This window comes from Pseudonaja textilis, chromosome 3, assembly GCF_049901715.1.
Source record: "Pseudonaja textilis isolate UNSWEBS1 chromosome 3, rPseTex1.2, whole genome shotgun sequence".
NCBI classification, from domain to species: Eukaryota; Metazoa; Chordata; class Lepidosauria; order Squamata; family Elapidae; genus Pseudonaja; species Pseudonaja textilis.
Window position 1 is genome coordinate 169978747 of NC_141992.1, and position 15573 is coordinate 169994319.

The 15573-nt window shown below is 37.8% G+C and overlaps 1 protein-coding gene across 3 annotated transcripts in view; it reads left to right on the forward strand.

Annotated features, from left to right (window-relative positions):
- The window catches only part of STMN2 (stathmin 2), a 176957-nt gene that overhangs the window by 145171 nt on the left and 16213 nt on the right, over positions 1 to 15573 (forward strand). The window contains exon 1 of one of the 3 annotated variants that reach the window (XM_087931437.1): positions 3070 to 3192. The exons of 1 other annotated variant lie outside the window; for it this stretch is intronic. In XM_087931437.1, the coding sequence (XP_087787563.1) occupies positions 3174 to 3192 (19 nt within the window). In that variant the 5' untranslated portion in view covers positions 3070 to 3173. Of the gene's footprint in view, positions 1 to 3069; positions 3193 to 4340; positions 4361 to 15573 lie in introns of those variants that run through there. One more of the 3 variants, XM_087931439.1, reaches the window with a different exon arrangement.

Consider the following 15573-nt stretch of genomic DNA (forward strand, 5'->3'; position numbering starts at 1 on the left):
AGTAAACACAGACCAGGACTCCCAACCAATCAGGATGAAGAAAAAACCATTCTGGCACAGCAGTAGGCTAGCCCCAAATTTAAAACTGAAACAACTGTAAAAGTCTGACTCACAGACGAACACAATACAGAAGTCTGATGATAGCAGATGAGATTCTGCCGAAACGTTGCTACAACTTTAAAAGCACAACTATAATGACGTGGGGAAATACCCGAACAAAGCTGAATACCATACATGTAAGTACCCGCGAAAACTTAAGAATATATATATACATGAAGAAGTATATCTTTTTCTCTGTTTTAATCTGCCATAGCAGAACTTCACTAGACAGACTTCAGTTCTAGTATTCCAGGACGGAAGGAATGCCTGTTCACTTTCCTCTCATCTGAATTTTGTTCACTTCAGTTATTTCTCCTTATTTGTCAAGACTTTTAAATTTTAAAAAAGGGCATTGCTAGCTGCACCTAATACATCTTGTGGAAGGACTTCATCCTCATTTTTGCCCTGTGTAGCATTAAAGCATGGCCAATCTGCCATCAACTCTTTTGATTCTCTAAGACTAACATCTATGCCAGGGGTGTCAAACTCATTGAGGGCCGCATCAGGGTTGTGTTTGACCTTGGGGGGATGGGGTTGGCATGGCCAAGGTGGCCATGGCTAGATCAACATCATTTGTGTTGGGGGTATCTGTAGCCTGAGTGCTCTGCCAGTGAAAATGGCTCCCAAGCTCTGTTTTTGGCTGTGACAGCATTCTGCAAACCTCTGCCAGCAAAAATAGAGCTCTATTTTTGCTGGCAGAGGCACCATGAGCCAGCCCTTCACTGTTTCCAGGGCAGCCCTGCAGACCAGATCTAAGCACCCCATAGGCTGGATCTGGTCCCCAGGCCTTGAGTTTGACATCCCTGATCTATGCCATTCTACCAAGGGACTATAATAGATGAGCTATCACCACCTCTTTGAAGATTTTTACAGCCACATTTAAAGCCTCAGTTTTGTACCCTTTAATTATAAAGAATTAGTTAAACTTCTTAATTATTTTATTTTATTTATTTGCATTTTTCCACTTTACATTTAGACTTTTATTAACTATTGCTTTCTTAATAATCTGTAATACACATTTCACACTCAAACCCTGATTCATCATTTCATTGCCAGTTTTAGGTTAGTAGGGTGAGACAGTCTTTCTTATTTCCTATAAGTAAACACTGAGCAGTTCAGTTGGCATTGTAACAGCTGGAAAACCTACATGGTTTTTCAGTACCAAGGACAGTTCCAGGATTTTGGCTTTCTGCATGGCAATTCCTAATCACAAATAAATTACTGTGGCCATTTTATTTGGTGATTGGATTTTTACCTTATATTTTAGTGGAAGGATTTGACAAAAAACTTAAATAAAATTTAGTGAGCCATTTTCCCAACATAGCAATTAAGTTAAAGATGGTATCATTCCAATCCTAGACAGCAACAGATGTTTTTCTGTAAGGCAGGCTATAAAGAGAAAATATCTGCTGCAAACTCCACATAGATGACAAGAAAGGTGGCCAGTAAACGCTCAGCTCCATTCAGTTGCCCTGACTCTATCCTGAATTAAGGGAGTACAGAGCCATAAAAAGGGAAAAAAACATGTGAAGTATATGAATATCAAATTCCCAGTTATGGCCATATCATGATAAATTTCTTCAGCTAATATGTTTTGTCTAGAAATGATAGCTTATTTCTTTGAGGATTGCATTTGGAAGCATGTATGAATCCAACATTTCTTTTCAATGGTCATGGATGAAGTGTCTACTCTGAAGAAATCTTATCTCAAAAGGGAAGAGAAGAAATGAGATGATACCAGAAAGAAAGTTATGAAAAGATCATGTTGGAAAGCAAGGCTGAAGTTACTTCAGCCCTATTTGGTTTCAGCTTCATCAACTCTTAATATACATACAATCCAAACCAACTCTCTTGACAAAAAGCGAGATTTCCCATTTTGATCTTGGATTTCATTGTAATTATTTGTGACAAAGTATCTTTCTCATTTATTGACCTGGAGAAGGGCATGTTAGGTGAACATGTTAAATCAGAATATATTAGAGATGTATGGGTCTCAAAGCAAAAGACAATTTAAATCACTTCAGTAATAGCACCATCTTAGTTCTCTCTACAGTAACCCCTCATTGGTTTAATGTTGAAAGGAGAAGGCAAGAAGGAATATTTCAAATTCATACCCAGCTAGCCGAGCTTGATGATAATTACTAGTTCTCTGTACTCCAGATGAAAGAATGTCAACTTGTCACTATCACAGACAGACAAAATGTGAAAGCAATTATTCTGTATTTTGTTATAGGTCTAAATTACTGAAAGTAAATCCCCCATGCTTTTTTAAAAAAACTATTTTATGACATACCTTAGTCATAATAGAAAGAGAAGACAAAAGCACTGAATGTTTGTGTTAAGAAATAATGTGATCAGTCTATATCCAAACTTAATTAAATTCTGCAGTACTTGGTTCAATAGGCCCTACTCATAGAAAAACTAGCTAACATTTCAGCCACAAATATATAGGCTATATATAAGTATAGAATAAGTATAGAATACTTATATATACTTATAAAATATGCAAGTATCTATATATAGATACTGTATGAGCATCCGCATTATGCAAAGTGGATAAAAAGAAAACAAACAGCCTTTAAATTCTCCCACTTCCCCTCCTATTTCTGTTAGTGCCACAATATTATCTTAGAATGCATTTGTGCATGTTTTACACCTAGCAACAGCCAGAGATTTCAAGACCAATGGTTTTTGTTTGTTTTTTTTCTTGTAGGATATTAAGCTCTTGACATGGAATGTACTATCAAAGCGAAAGTAAAGGGGGAACGCAGCACTCCGGGGCCAATTTCCATTTCAAACTGCATTCTGGCACTTTGTACTCCAGAACCACAGGCAGATCAATATTTAACGCTCAGAGAATCTGCTTCTGCGGGAGTCATGTCAGGGGACCTCTCGAGCCAATCTGCTTAGGCTGAGGAGTGATAATTATTCATGGACTCCTGCCTCTCGCTCCTTCTTGTGCTCAGCCCCGCTCTGCTGACTCAGTGCCTTAGTCTCCTCGCGCGCGCGCTCTCCCCACTGCTGTAGCTGGACCTCTTTGCCTTCGCAAGCTCGGAGCTTCTGTAGCACCTACAATGGCTAAAACTGCAATGGGTAAGGCAAACAGAGCATTTTCTTTGTGGCGCGGAAGCCTCTCTCCTCAAACCTTTCCCTTTCTGCTGTCCTTGGTGCTGCATTGTATTTCTAAAAGGGAGAAGTATCATCATCATCATCATCATTATTATTATTATTATTATTATTATTATTATTATTATTATTATTATCCTTGATTTTTCTAAAAGCCAAATCGGGAGAGGGCTAAGCAGTCGTGATCTTAAGTCTACGCCCTACTTGAATTTTTTTTTTTTATTTCAATCTTTTTAATAGCCTGATCATTTCAACAGAAGTACTTGGATGCCGTCCGACTTAAATCTTAGTCCCGTTTTCTTCGATTTAACGTCGGATAAACCGGGGTATTTTTTGGGGGAGGCTTAAGAAAATACTCTTCTGGAAGACCCCTGTGACAGCCTGGGGTTAACGTAGAGCAAAAGAGTAAACTTGTGGCGTGTTTGGGGCTGACTCGTTTCCAGCCTCCCCATCGCTCGCTCTGACCTCCGATTCTCCCAGTCGCTGGTGTCTTTTTTCAGATCCAGGGCGAGCGACTTCTGTATCGGGTGGGGTGGGGGGCGGAGAGGGAAAGACTGGCCAAGCCGCCTTCCCTAGCCAACCCGCCCGCCACGTGGATGAGATGGAGACAGACAACATTTCCTTTGGCGAGGGTTGTTGTTGCAAGAGAGGTCGGGACCCGAATGTTAGACGCGCTGCTTTCGGGTGCCTTTGTGCGGCGGGGCGGAAGGTGGAATGCGTTTGTGTGATACTTGGGGTGTGTGTGTGTGTGTGTGCTTTTTTTTCGGCAGCAAAGACAGGGCTGGGGCGGCGTTGGCGGGCAGGGCTTTGTGTAAGGCTCGCACCCGGGCGTTCCCGGCGACAGCGCACCTGCAGTTAGTTGGACGCCACCCGTTCAGGCAGTGCGAGCACAATGCAGACCGACCCCACCCATCTCGCCGCCGGCGCGCCACCGCCTCGCCGGAGCCCCGGGGGAACTCGCCCCTCCCTTCTCTCCCTCCACCCCTCCCCCCCACCTCCCCGGCTAGCGAGAAAGACGCACTGAAGGAGCGGAGGACATCAAAGCAAATACTCCGCCTTCCCCCTAGATGTCTTTCTTCCGTGGCACCGTCGCTGGTTTTTCCCGAATGCTCTTGCTGGTTTGCTGCATCCATTGGTACTGCTGGTGGGCAGCCTGTGTGTGTGTGTGTGTGTGTGTGTGTGTGTGTGTGCGTGTGCGCGCGCGCTCTGAAGTAGGTCACTTGGATTAGCCTCCTCTTCCTCTTCCCTTTCTTTATACAGCAACCGCCTACTCGTTACAATGCCTTCAGCGAGTTTGGTCTTATTTTGTCGAACTAGAGCAAAAGCTCGCCTTCCTTCCTCCCCCCTAACGCCCCCCCGCGCCCCGCCCTTATTATTATTTTTATTTTTCCATGCAGACTCAATAAACCTCCACCACACCCCTGGACTGCACGCTCCCGCCCTTCGCATCTTAGCAGGGAAAGGTTGCGGTGCGCCGGAGTGCTCTCCAGGAATCGGGACTGCAGGTCTGGGAGTGTCAAAATAACCCACGCTGCTTTACCAAGGGGTATCAAGATCCTACCTCGAATCCTCCAATTTAACCGAGCTTTGCGAAGTGCAAATGGTTGAAACGGTCTCTTTTCCCCCTCCCTCCAACCCCTTTCTCTTTAGCCTGCATTTTATTTTTTTTATTTTTTTTTCCCTGAGTCTGCAATAAAGCCCGTGGAGAAAAGTGATACTGCAGTAAAGGGTGTGGTAATTCTCAGGAAGCGCAGAAGAGAAATGGACTGGCTATCAGAACATCAGACATTTGGCAGACTTTTAAAAATAATAGTAATAATAACAATAATAAAATCACATCCCTTCTTCCTTAGGCATTAAGAAAATATAGGGAAAGAGATGTATTCTCAAAATGCTAACTTACTAAGTTGACCCACCCATAACTCATCAGGGCACAATTGAAGAAAACATCAGTTTCCCTGCACTTGCTTCCAGGAGACAAAAGCCTTGGCACAGATGTTGTCCTCCTAGACCCATTCAGAATTAATATGGATGCCCACAGATGCCCTTTCATTAAATATTGCTCTGTTTTCCAACCTGGTGGAAGAGGGCTTTGTTATTCCTGAGGGTAGGGCATCAGACAGCAGCTGCATATGCTAATACAAGCAGTCAGGAGCCATTAGGCTCTGGCCAGCCCTGCAGTGCTTGCTCACACTCATTCCTTTCCCTCCCCAATGCAGCAATCCAGAAATCAGTATTGATAATTTGGCCTCCTTAGTCACTGCAGGAGGCCCCTTTTCTGAATTTGGGCATTATGGCTAAAAAGACTCCTGGAATACAGATGAGAGGCATCCAGAGGTCTGCTGATTAATAGATCCAGTTATTCGGTCCTCTTGCTATTATATATAAAAGCAGATACTTGCCCTGTGTTCCTTGGATAATTAATTGCATTACATTATCAACAACAGTTTCCATTTTTCCCCATTCCATTAATAACACTTCATTCTTAGGTCTCAACCGGGGTGGGGGGAGCTTCTTAGGACAAACATTCTTATTATCTAATTCATCTAAATCTGAAATAACTTTTTTCCTATTTACAAGTAACATCCCTCTCTTTCTCCAATATATAAGTATGACTGCTGCTTCTTTTCTTTTCTTTTCTTTTCTTTTCTTTTCTTTTCTTTTCTTTTCTTGATGGTGGCTGGGTGGGTCTAGGACTTTTCTCCTGAAAAGGGATAAGGAAAGAATCTGTTAAATTATAATTAAAATCTTTGGAAAATCTTTTGGGATAACAGCAAGGATGTGGTATTTAATTGAAGGCAACTGGATAATGAGTGTTAGGGATTAGACAAAACAGAGAGTTGATTTTTATGAAGATGGAAGTCTGTAATTGATGCATCTAAAAGCAATTACTACAATTGCTTATAATACCCAAAATGTGCTTCTAGGGAAAATTAAATAATGAACTGATAAAGACATAGATACAGGACTTATAATAGATTTTACCTCATTCATGATGCAGAGCAACTGTTTGCCATGCCAGCTATGTGAATTCTCACTCTTGCAATGAAAACCTCCAATGAACTATTATGTTTTGGTGCATTATTCTTAAAGATGAAAATATTGTCCCCTGGAGCAATTTCAGTTATGTGTCCATGAAATGGGAATGCTTTGCTTTGAATCTCTGCAACAAATCATCATATTCCAGAAGTTCTGCTGAACCATTTCAGATTGATCATGGTTTGGTTAAACCAAAACCCAGAGCATCTCAGTTGTTTCAGGTTTCAGACAAAACAAAACCTAGATAAGATGAGAATGGTAATGTTATATGTGTCGTCTTTCTCTTCCATAATACTCAGTGCAGCATACTTCCATCTGTCCCTCACCTTTTTCCTGTCCTTCAGTCATCACCACCAGTGTCCCAGGGTAATATATCACACACCCCTCCACCACCCACCAATTCCTTAGCTTTCCTCCACTCTGCAACCACCATTTCTAGGCAAAACAAAACAGCCCTATTTCATCCAATGCATGGATTAAAATACCAAACACGGACACATTCCAATTTACGCATGGACATCTCAACACTAAATATTCCATGGAACAATTTGTGCAAAGAACATTTGCACATCCCTAATATTTAAGTGGTGAAAAAAGGAACCTGCACATGCTATGAGGTATTTCTTTGTTAAATAAAAGAGAGGAAGCATCTTATAGAGCCAGATTTAGTGAACTTAACATTTTACTGCCAACAAAAGATTTGTTATAAAGTCTCTCAATAGGGAGATCACATTTAGTTATCAGTAACATAGAATTACTTTGCACCTTGTTCAGATGTGCTTGCTGGGAAGCTTGAGTGAGCAAAATTGCGATTACTTCAAAAGCTTGTATCATGAAACATCAGTAAAAAATGTTCAGAATCAGCTTGAATGAGACTCCCTTCTTAGAAAAAATCATTTTTGGTCTTCTAAGGCAGGTTAAACCATTGTTGTTTCAGTACCTTTTTATTAAGCAATAAAGAAATGAAATAATATGACTGTATTGGTTAAGCTGTGATGCTTTTATCTTTTGTTCATGTATACTTTTCACCGTTGGAAACCTTTGAGGTTATGAAATGGGAGTGCCTATTTGAAAAGGGTTTTATTTGTCATGTTACATTGGTTGCTGATTTTGGTCCTTTGTAATATTATTCTCCAATTTTTTGAGATCCTAATCGCATATTCATATTCATATTTTCTTCCAGTCTATGCTAATGCACATAAGCAAGATCTAGCCAAAAATGCTCTTTTCTTTTCATCCACTGAGGTATTGTAAATAGGAGAGATTTAAACATGTGCTTTTAATCAAAATAAACTGGATTTCAAGAATTTTAGTCATTTGATAAAACATTTAGTGCTTTAGGGTAGAGCAGTGAAGGTCCTCAACTCAATTTCACAGGGTTTTCCATCTAATTTCAAGAACCTTCTGCAAGTAACTGGGTCCAGCAATTTGAAAATTATGATACCATAATTCAGTCTCACTAGAAAACATTGAGTAGGCAAAGCTACTGTAATTTCTCTGTTATCCTGTGCTGCTCTCTGAAGTTCATATTTATAAAATTTGCTGAATCTAAAAAAAATATGATATTGATTTTGAAACATTTTGAAATTTCTTTCATCTCTATATAAAACTGAATTCTAACATATATGGCAACAAATTGATTGAATTTTTATTTTGCCATTTCTTCCAAAGTAGGCATTTGGAAGAGCATGTAAACCACATAGGCATTATTTCCATTGTGATTTATAGTGACTGGGAGATTAAACCAAATCTCCCAGTCCCAAATTGCTGTAGCAAGGGATATAAAATGTTTGTTATATTTAATGTCTGCTCGATTACATGAAAGAGATGGATTTAAATTTAACATCAGCAGAAAGTGTATCCCAAGGATCCCAAACCATTCTCCAGCAGGATACACGCCCCCATACTTTTTTTTTCCTTTTCAAATAAGCTCACTTTATAACAAAGCAAAGCAGGAGGCCTTGTGAGAAGTGAAGGCATCAGTTACGGTTATGCTCTGTTCAGGTCACCTCACTGACATTGAGAAAAATTCTCAATGGAAAATAAAATAATAGATCTGTGCTGATAAATTAAATCTAAACTATTCCAATATAAAATCAAAGCAATCACCCATCAAAGAAAAATATGCTGACATATTGTGGTACAGTTATAATAAATCAGATATGCTTTCTACTTCTTTCAAATTGCCACTCCTTCCCATTTTCGAATATATAAAAAGCATATTGACTGCTTTTAAAAGAGCATAAATGATTATTTAATAAAACCTTAGTTGCTTGTTCACATTATCAGTTATCCAATCATAATAACAATAAAGCTTGGTCAGGAATATTTCCTTAGAGTTCTATAATTGTCTGAAACATTTCAGACAAAAAAGTATTTTTTTCAGTAGATCTTATTTCAGTTTTAAATCCAAAAGAACATGATAATAGTTGGAGAGCACATGAATAAGGGGAGGCTTCATGCCAACTCACTCATATTCACATTAGATCTATCCTAAATACTTCATAAGCAACAAATCATTTTTATTGACTTTTTGCAATATAGCATTTAAGAATTTTTAAAAGGCTAACTGGGGTGGGGATTTTACAGGACTTAAAGTCCAACATGCTGACAAACCTCTGGTTGAGGAAGTTGACACAGATTCAACTTCTGAGGAATAATCTCATACCTACAAATTTTAATGATAATAAAATCTGTCAAGCTACAGTTATATGGCTATAAATATACATGCAAATTCTTTCAAAAGATAATTAGCTTGGCGATCCATTGTTTTATTTATTTATTAAAGTTGTATGCTTCTTTCCTTCAGGAACTGAAGGTGACATACTGAATACATCCTTCTCCACTTTTCCTTCACAGCAACATCCTACAGCACTGGATTGTGACCTCCCATATTGGGGATAGATTTGCACCTGAGGTTCCACAGTCCTGGTTCAACATCTCAGCCATTTCATATTAGCTGTTCCTCAACCTCACCCCATAATATACTAAGGACTACAATTAATTAGTTTATTCAACAAGAATTAGTTATTAATTAATTTGACATTTATTCATTATTAGGCGATCATCACAATTATTTATAAAATAATAGCTACTATATTAATAATAATTATAACTATTATAGTTGTTCAATCATTACTACGTCACTATACATTATGTAATTGTGTTTCCTTGCCTAGAATTTAAATTTTATTTCAAAATAGAAATAAAAAGTATGCAATGGGACAACTTTTAGAACATAGTTATATAAACAGACTGTTTAATAATGAACATATTGATTTATTACTATGATAGTTTGAAATACTGGGATATTTTCGAAATGCTTGTTTTAAAAATAGTGTTTCTATTCCTATGAGATTATATCTACAAATACGTGGAACAATTCCTATTATTTTACTGAGGTGAGCATTATGGTTAAACCAAGTTCACTCTAATTTTAGGTTTTAAACTGACTTTTTGACTATCTGAAGGTTTACTTTTTAGAGAAAACATATATAACCTCCTCTTTATAGACTGGGAAGAATATATTCTGCAGATGCTGGTTATGACAATCCAGAAGCTACACTCCATAGTATTCCTTTCATTCTGTGTGCAAGGAGTTATATATTGCTTTCTCTTGTGCGAAAGAGAAAATGCAAACAAAGATGTCAACTTCTATTTTATTTTGCTTGTTTGGGTTCTCCCCAAAGTATATAAGAAATGCTAATGTGATAAAATGTTTACAATTTTGTTAGAGCATGAGGGGATAGAAGCCAGACCTAACAAGAGAACTAGGGCTATGAGGAGGAAGCTATCCAGAAAGAGTAAGGTTCTGCCCTCATATAGATTTATGGATTTATTTATGTATCTTTAAATGTATATGACCACCCACTCAACACATAACTCTGGGCACTCACAAATAGAGAAACCGGTAATAAGAAAACAAAATAAAATCATTTAAAAACCAACCCACATGCTCAGAGCAAGTCAGCCAACATATAAACAAAAAAGTACAACATCCTACAATGTAGCCAAATGTCAGGGGAAGAACCAGGAGTTTACAACAGGCCAGCAAAGACAAGGATATCTAAATTTCAAGCAGTATGGTTTTACAAAGGGTAGGCACCATGACAAGAGAAGACATGCTGGTTGGATTCTATTAATGTCTTTGTGTAATATAAAGTATGTGTACTGCATCCATTCTGGTACATGGGATGGGCAGAAATTGTTATAATAGGCCGATAACCTGTTCTTATGTCATAAAGAGTTTAAAAGTTGATAATCAGCACCTTGAATTGCATCAGGAAACCCACCAGGAGCCAATTCATTTTGCACAGTTATAGAAGTTACAAATACCAAGAAAGGTCTACTCATGTTGCTGCCTTTCTGTACCATGATTTGTCTTCCAAATCATCTTCAAGGGCAGCCCTATGTAAAAGTCACTGGTGAATCCAGATGAAAGGTGACTAAAACATGAGTGACAGTGATTAGGATCTCCTGGTGCCCGGCATACAAAATGGACTTGTGCAAATACCCTCCTAGTAATAGCTACCACCTGCTCTTTGCATAGGAATTGAGAGTCTAGAAGGACTCCTAAATTGTGCATCAACTCTCATGGGAAGTACAGTTCCATCCAGAACCAAAGATGGTAAGTTTCTGTAATTCTGTAAATTGGTCCATAAAAATTAAAAGTTTGATCATACTGAAGGCCACTGAAAGATCCAAGAGAGTCAAGAGAGATCCACCTCCACCACCCCAGTTCCTGCAGAAGTGATAAAAAAAAAATGCCAATGGTACCTCAGTGCAATAATAAGGTCTGAATCCTGACTGAAAGAGCCCAGATAATCCTATTGGTTAGGTAGCATTAAAGTTTTCTGGATTTTTTTTTCCTCCCAAAGCTTGGGGGATTATTGTATTTGTGTTTTAATTGTTTTAGGATTTATACTAAATTTTTAGTGTTTGACAATTTTGTCTGTAAGAAACCTATCAAAAAAGAGAGAGATCCATGAGATTTAGAAGCTCTGAAGTTTCATGACGTTCAATTTAAAGCAAAGCACCTTAAGAGCTGCATGATTCTATTTACTGATTTCTAAAAGATTCATTTTTAGATAAATCCTGTATAAAATATTTCATTGGGGTATATTTTATATAGAAGGAATTTTAAAAAGAGGCTTTCAAAAAAGCAATAAAAAGGGGCCGCCAAGAAATAATCATTTCACTATGTTTACTACAAAGTACATTCTTTCCTGCAACCTGGTGATGTTTATTTTCAAGTCGGTCGGTTGGTTGGTTGGTTGGATTTTTTTTAAAAAAAGATAAAATGGAATGTTAAAGACCATCCTGAAGGATTAATGGAAATAGGCAAACAAATTCATCAGTTTGCTTCCTGGTTAATGGATGTCTTGGGACTAGCCATGGCTACCCAGCAGTTATTTTGTGATGGAATAGGACAACTTGCCACAGCCAACATGCCACGGCTATGGCAAGTTGTCCTAGACTCATTTTGTGAATAGGCAGTCCCTACCTATCCAGCCTTTACAGATATTTTATTAAAGCAACCAGGGTTGAATCAAGTAATGTACATTGACCTTTCTCACTTCAGGATTACATGTTAAACTTAGTAGACCTATGCCTCCATTTAACACATTTCTAAAAGAACTGCTCAAGACATGCAATAATAGTACCTTTTTATTTTCTTGTTCCATTTTATTTACCAATGAAGTCTGAGAAGCAAACACTTTTATATTTTTGTCAAGGTATGGACTGATACTCTTGTAACAAAAAAACACTTTGAAAAAAAATCAGTTTGAACGAAGTATATCCATTTGTATCAGTGGTAGGATTCTTTTTTTTTTTTTTACTACCGGTTCTGTGGGCATGGCTTGGTGGGCATGGCAGGGGAAGGATACTGTAAAATCTCCACTCAGAGGTGGTATTTGCTAGTTCTCCAGAACTGGTTCTCCAGAACTAGTCAGAATCTCCTGAATACCACCTCTGATTTGTATTCATTTATTCCTGGTTATACTTAATATGAGCATGTGTCCCAACAGGCAATAATGCTTCTGTCTTATTATTTTAAATTGTCTATAAAGTGGAAAGGAGAGCCAGTTTAGAAGCATCAGACTAGAAACTGGGAAACTGTGAGTTCTAGATCTGCTACAGCTGGGTAACCTTGAACCAGTTACTCTCTCTCAGTCCTAGTAAAGAGGCAATAGCAAAACACTTCAGAAATCTTGCCAAGAAAACTTAAGTGATTAGTCAAGTCAGTTCCCAGGAGTCAATACTGATTCAAAGGCATTCAAAGGCATGCACGCATGCGCCATACATACACACGCAGAGAGAGAGGGAGAGAGAGGGAGAGGGAGAGAGACCCAGATGAATACAGTATCAATGTGTATTTAATAAACCATACCAGAGGTAGTATTCAGCAAGTTCTGACCAGTTCTGGAGAACCACTAGTGGAAATTTTGAGTAGTTCGGAGAACCAGAAAATACCATCTCTGACTGGCCCCACCCCCATCTATTCTCTGCCTCCTGAGGCCCAGCTGATCAGCTGGGTCTTCTTTTGTTGCCCTGCACAGGAGAATGGAGCTGGAAAGCGGGTTAGTGAGGTGGGGAGGGAATGGGATTTTGCAGTATCATTCCCCTATATATATATATATATACAGTTACTATCATTATCCAGTTTCAGATTTAAGATAAATTGTTCTGCTGGTGTTCTCTGAAATTCAATTCTCCTATAATGTTCAGTAACGCTAAAGTACAAAGTCTTATACACCTACTCAATAACTTATGCATCATAGCTTCAGGTTGAACTTACAACCTTTCTAAGAAACCATATTTGGTGAAGTGGAGAATTATAGTGATAAGCTTTGTCTGCTATTTGCATATGAAATCCAGAAGCTCACACTTATTTCCTACCTCAACCAGCTTTAAGGTTGATAGGACATGTTTTGTTAGGGTATCCCAAGGCAATCCAAAAACAAAACCAGGATTCTTTTTCATCTCTGCTGGTGCCATCTCTTACTCATGATAGTTATTGTGCTATTGTGTCAAAAGATAATAGAATCTGAAAGCAGAACAATGGCATGAATCATGAATATTTTTAATTTGGGATTACTCTTCTCACAGAGACTACTAAAAATGTCACTAGAACAGAATATCATACTGTGGGACTTATTTTATAAGGAGATTTTTAATGTTGCTGTGAAACAGGATAGGTGTTTAGTTTATTCATCTCGGTTAGTCTGCATAGCAGGAGTGTCCACAGGGGTGATCAAGTATGTCAACCTGGCAACTGCAACAGTGTAATTAAAGCTCTGTCCACTTTTGATGTGTGTTGTTCTGCCTGCTATTCTACATTGGAGTTACTGTCTTGAATTTTTTGGACAATGCCCTACAGACACCCCTCTGATTGTGAATCAATAAACAATGAAGAATTATTTATGCTACCCATCAATAGAATCCCTATTTCTCTTTTAGATTTTAGGTAGATTTTAGAAAGAAGATAGAACCCAGTACATACATAAGTTTGTGACCATTGTACTTATCTCTCTTTTTTGTTTTTGTTAAAAGAGGGTCAGCTAAATCCACTTATTAACTTAATGAATACTCTTAACAGTCTCTGCAACAATGAAAGAGAAAACAGGCTATAAACTGCAAGCACGGTTAAAATAAAACTAAAAGCACCCTGCATAGCCAGATCACTTAACCTTCAAACTTTATGAGACTGCTCTTGGTAATGAAATCACTGAAAGATCAATGTAAATACATTTATGGGAGGCTAAAAGAAATACAACCTTTCGGTGGCCTGCATTTCATGCTTCATAAGAATTCAATCTCATTGTTTCCTTTGTGGTGTCTCTCACAAAGCAGAACATTCAGCTGGAATGCAAACACATATGGAAAGGTTGCCTAAAGGACAACAACAATAAAACAAACTAACACAATAGAAGCAGAGGCAGAAATAGACTATATCATTGAAAATCAAAGGCCAATAACAGATTTTTTAAATTTTACTTTAAAAGGTTGATGCTATAATCATCATTAATGTCATTTAATGTCTTAGATTAAACTCTGTATATATACATTTAAAAGATACCATAGAATCTCTTAAAGAATATTTTAATATTCTTGTTTGAAGGAAAAACCAATGTAACTTGATATATTCAAAAAAAAAATGGATTCATTGTTTTTATATTTGATACTTATATACTTTTTCTTGACTTTCCTTTTTTCTTAACCTGGATAGGTGATAACATGTAGACAACCTTATCTGGGCTTCATGAGATATTTGGTTGGAAGATGCCCAGGGAACTGCATGGTTGTAGGACTGAAAAGTCCATGGAAATGATTTTTATACTATTACCCCCCCACCCCCAAAAAAAGTGTGATTGTGACCTTATATTTAAACATGAGCCAAGCACCAATCAAGTCTTTCTGTACTTACCTAATACTTCTTTACATTTGTTGAAATGATCTTTTATAATTATTAATGAATACCGAGGTTTAAACTAAAGTTTAAACTTTTTTAAAAATAGAGTACAGTTGTTTTATTTTAATGTTGAAGTAAGGTATTTTGAATATGTATTACCTCCAAATTGGTGGAATGTCAACAACACAGTAGCAAGTTAATCTCTAGGTATAAAATAATGTGAGTATGTTTGCTATAAGTCTAAATTTTAGTTATTTCTGTGAAATATTGCCCCAATGACTGCTGTTGTTCTTACCATTAGGAGAGAATACTGTGTATGATGCATGTACATCTATGACTTATATCCTAATCTACACCTTTATCACAGAAAGTGATAATGTGAAAGATTCAATTATCCAAAAGCCTCCATTAACCAAAGTCAAGATGACTGGAGAGGTCAATATTTACCAATAAAGGAGAATCTTTGTCATTCAAGATTGACATGAAGGGGTCCTTAGTGCTCTCTGGGCTTGGTTGTTTTCTTGCAGATTATGTTACCGAGACTAACACTGATGGTATTACCAAGTTTAGGTAATGAAACATCTGTAAGAAAATGACTACACTCCAATGTCCAAGAACTCCTCAGATCAATATTTATGACCAATGTGATATCATCTACAGGTGAAACTCAAAAAATTAGAATATTGTGCAAAAGTTCATTTTTTTCAATAATGCAACTTAAAAGGTGAAACTAATATATGAGATAGACTCATTACATGCAAAGCAAGATAGTTCAAGCTGTGATTTGTCATAATTGAGATGATTATGGCTTACAGCTCATGAAAGCCCCAAATCCACAATCTCAGAAAATTACAATATTGTGAAAAGGTTCAATATTCTAGGCTCAAAGGGTCCCA